The sequence below is a fragment of the Andrographis paniculata genome, unplaced genomic scaffold (assembly GCF_009805555.1).
Source record: "Andrographis paniculata isolate CXL003 unplaced genomic scaffold, ASM980555v1 Contig52END, whole genome shotgun sequence".
Taxonomy (NCBI): Eukaryota; Viridiplantae; Streptophyta; class Magnoliopsida; order Lamiales; family Acanthaceae; genus Andrographis; species Andrographis paniculata.
Window position 1 is genome coordinate 3,636,291 of NW_026137587.1, and position 4,092 is coordinate 3,640,382.

Here is a 4,092-nt window from a genome sequence, read left to right on the forward strand (position 1 = left end):
ATATAAAAAAAATGTATCATATATTTATGAGCATCCAATAAGAGAAAGATGGTTGTGACCACGAGCCGCTTGGCTACCCAAATAGCCACACTACTTCTTAAACACACACTCCATAAATGGAAACCTTTAGGGTAATAAATATCGAATGCATTATTTCTTGTTTGCCTACTTTCAAAGATCATCTCGATCCCTCTTAACTCTATATATAGAAAGCCCGAATCAGCTTGAAAAAAACATAAAGACGAACAAAATAAAAGATGACGAGGGCTCGACACATTTTGCACGTTTTGTTGTTAGGACTTACGATAGTTGGAGTGGCGACCGGAGAGCCACTTTTTACGGCCATGTATGTATTCGGGGATTCGGCAAGTGATCCAGGAAATAATAATGACTTTGTAGATACTACGGCGAAAGCCAATTTCCCGCCCTACGGCATTGATTTTGAAAACGGGTCTACGGGAAGATTTTGCAACGGAAAAATCTTAGTAGACTTTCTTGGTACTAATATCGAACTCTTTTTTTTTTTTTTTTTTGCATGTAGAGTTGATTTTTCTTTAGTGTACATTTTATCGATATATATTATTATTATTATTATTATTATTGTTATTCAAATTTGAATAGTTTAGCATATAGAATTTAGGGTTTTTAATTAGGGTATTCGCAATAATTAGAAATTTTGATTTAGAGTTTTTTTTATTTTTCATTTGATTTAGGTTTAAGATGTATTTGGTACAGATAAATGAAATCAGTAAAATAGAAATAATCGAATTTCTTTTGTTTGGTTGAACTAGAAAATTGAGAGTTGAAAAATAAATCATTTCCTAGTTATATACACAGAAATGCAGATAATTGTATATTGATGCAGTATTTTTTTTTATTTTTTTATTTTGTATTATTTAATTTTTATATTTTTTAAATTAAATTATTTAAATTTTATAAAACATTATATTTAATTTATTATTCAAATAGTTAATTTTTTACTATTTTTTTTTTAAAATTACGCTAGAATTTGATATTACAAAACATCATATCTAATTTATTATTTTAAAAAATCACCAATTTTTTTTCAAATAGTTATATTTTTTAACTGAATTCTTTATTTTACCAAATAAAAACTCTCATTCTCTACTGAATTCATTTTCTCTACTGATTTATTTTCTCTGCAAGTCATGTACCAAATATTCGTTTAGGGTTTAGGGTTTAGGATCCGGGCACTCGATAACTAGCTCACTTTTGTTTATCTATTTGATTTAGCTCAAACATTGGGACTTTCTATACTTCCTTCCTACAAGGATACAATCGATGCGACCGACGACAATTTTCTATCGGGAGTAAATTATGCTTCGGCCGGGGCAGGAATTCTACCGGAGTCGGGACGAGCTTTGGTAATGCTCCCTTGACATGGATACATTGTCTTCAAACACGAGTTTTGCATGACAATATTCTTTTTGTGTCAACAAATTACATATGATGTGTATTCGAGTAGGGTCGGGTGACACCTTTTTCACAACAAATCAACAACTTTGGGAACACGGTGGATCAATTGAGTAACCGAATGCAAGACAACGAGCTGAGCGAGTACTTGGCGAAGGCCGTGGCATTTGTCGAAATCGGGACCAACGATTACCTCAACAACTATATTCAACCTATGTTTTACGCAAGTAGCCGTGTTTATAGTCCTCAGCAGTTCGCGGATCTTCTCATGCAGCGCTACGCCGGGAATATATTGGTAATTGAAGCGATTACGAGCAATCTATAGGAATGTTTCGAAAAAGTTCAATCTTTTTTTTCTTTTTTGGCTATTCGAGGTTTTTTTCTTCATGTGTTTTTCATCGATGTCTTATTCTTGAACTTATTGTTTCCGTATAATATAGAATCTTCGTAGTTTAGGGCTAAGGAAGTTCTTCTTGACGAATATTCCACCGGTCGGTTGCTCCCCTATTGTACGAACAATCATTGGTGGCGCTCCCGGCCAATGCCAATCGACCTCGAATAACTTGGTGCAAACTTTCAACAAAGAACTAAAATCTCTTGTCGATCAACTTAACTCGGACTACCCCGACTCCACATTCTCCTACGGCGATTCTTATCAATTGTTCTCCAACCTACGCGAAAATGCTAACGCTTTAGGTACCGATCAATTCTCTTTTTATTTTCATGAGGAATTCAATCGAGCTTAAATTTCTTATATCTCGCTCTCTCTCAAAAAACACATGGACAATTAGGGTGTTTTTATTTGACCAGTCACTACAAAATAGTTGAAATTTAGCTATAAATAATTTTGTAGCAAAAAGTAATGATTTCATAGTAAAAAAGTTTTTGCGACAAAATGAGTTTCGTCGCCTATACTGCATTGATAAAGGTTTTTTGCGATAAATTTGACTTTCTTGACGAAAGATAAGTTTTTCTCAATGAAATTTAAGAAAAGAAATATAGTTATGAAAATACAATTTCATAGCTAAAGCTCTTTTGCTATGAAAATAAAACTCATCACAAAATAATTTTAGCAACAAAACATGCATAACTCTTTTAGTCAAATAGTTTTAGCTATGAAATACTATAATTTTGTAGCTAAAAATCTTTTCCTATGAAAATAGGATTTTTCTCGCAAAAATATTTTAGAGACGAAATTAATTTTGTAGTACATAATTTATTTTTAGCAACAAAATTATTTTTTGTTGATGGATGATAGGTTTTAACTACAAAAATATTTCGTTGTTAAAAATATTATAGCTAATTAGAGATTTTTTTTTTTTTTTTTTTTTTTTTGTAACGAGTGGTTTGGATATCTGACATTTTGATAGAAAAAATAGTTCATGTTTATAAGAAATTACGAGAGTTGCATAGTAAAAAAAACCTGAAACCTAACTCTGGGATACTTATACGCTTGACTCATAACTAAAGAAACTATACATAATTTCGAACTTGAACTTGGCAAGAAACTCGAATAATTAATTAGATACTTGTTCAAGTTTGAAAAGAAAATATTCAAATCGATCGATGGAATAATTAACAAGTGTAGTTGTGGTTCTTCGTAGGATTTTTGGTGAAGGATGAGAGTTGTTGCAAGACGGGAAGCCTTCGAGGCGGCAAAGTTTTGTGTTCTCCGGAGTCGAAGCCGTGCGAAAATCGCGGCGAATATTTGTTTTGGGATGAAGCTCATGTCACAGAAGCTGCTAATGGAGTTCTTGTTGCTGAAATTTACAACAACTCTGCCTATAGCTTCCCTCTCACAATACAACAAATGGCAAATATATGAGATTTGATTGATAGAATACCTAAGTTATTATAATTTCATCCATCATTTTCATGCTTAGCTTTCTCTTTAATTAAATTCATGAAGCTGTTTTGTGTTATCCATTTCTAATGTTGTAATAATAATATATAGATCGAGTTGAGTGATGATATCTTTGTTTATATATATACTAGAACACGCTCTTGCGCGGTATACCGCGCGACTATTCTATAATGTAATGTAGTGAAACATTATTTATTTGAAATATAAACTGTAAAACAAAAATACAATCGAATTATTTGCGCTCAGGTCGGTTGGTCCTCGGTCGGTTGGTCTGGTCGGTTGGTCAGGTGGGTTGGTTAGCTGTCGGATAGGCAGGTCGGAAGGTCCTCGATCGGTTGGTCTGGTCGGTTGGTCCTCGGTCGGTTGGTTAGCGGTGGGATAGACAGGTCGGAAGGTCCTCGGTTGGTTGGTCTGGTCGGATGGTTGGCGGTCGGACAGACAGGTCTGATGGTCTCGGACAGACAGGTCTGATGGTCTGCGGTCGGATGAAGTAGGTCGGCTGGTCTGCGGTCGGATAGGCAAGTCAGCTGGTCCGCAGGCGGATAGATTGAGATAAGAAGGGTGACCCTGCATCTCTAGTTTTGAAATGTCAAAAATAGCAAAGATATTTCAACTTTGATAATTGTTACGCACAAATAATAATAATAATAATAATAAAAATAAGGATAGCAGGATCTTAAAGGAAGTTAGATACAAAGTCGGGTGGAAATGGAGAAAAATTTGCGCTCAGGTTGGTTGGTCGAATGGTCAGATGGGTTGGTTAGCGGTCGGATAGGCAGGTCGGAAAGTCCTCG

At 34.5% G+C, this 4,092-nt stretch overlaps 1 protein-coding gene across 1 annotated transcript; it reads left to right on the forward strand.

Moving 5' to 3' along the window:
- Nucleotides 1-256: 256 nt before the first annotated feature.
- LOC127254820 (GDSL esterase/lipase At1g71691-like) lies at nucleotides 257-3,402 on the forward strand. The gene is made up of 5 exons (XM_051280123.1): nucleotides 257-498; nucleotides 1,255-1,385; nucleotides 1,487-1,729; nucleotides 1,875-2,130; nucleotides 3,039-3,402. The coding sequence occupies exons 1-5, from the start codon at nucleotides 258-260 to the stop codon at nucleotides 3,257-3,259; spliced, it is 1,092 nt and encodes a 363-aa protein (XP_051136080.1). The 5' UTR covers nucleotide 257; the 3' UTR covers nucleotides 3,260-3,402.
- Nucleotides 3,403-4,092: the final 690 nt, after the last annotated feature.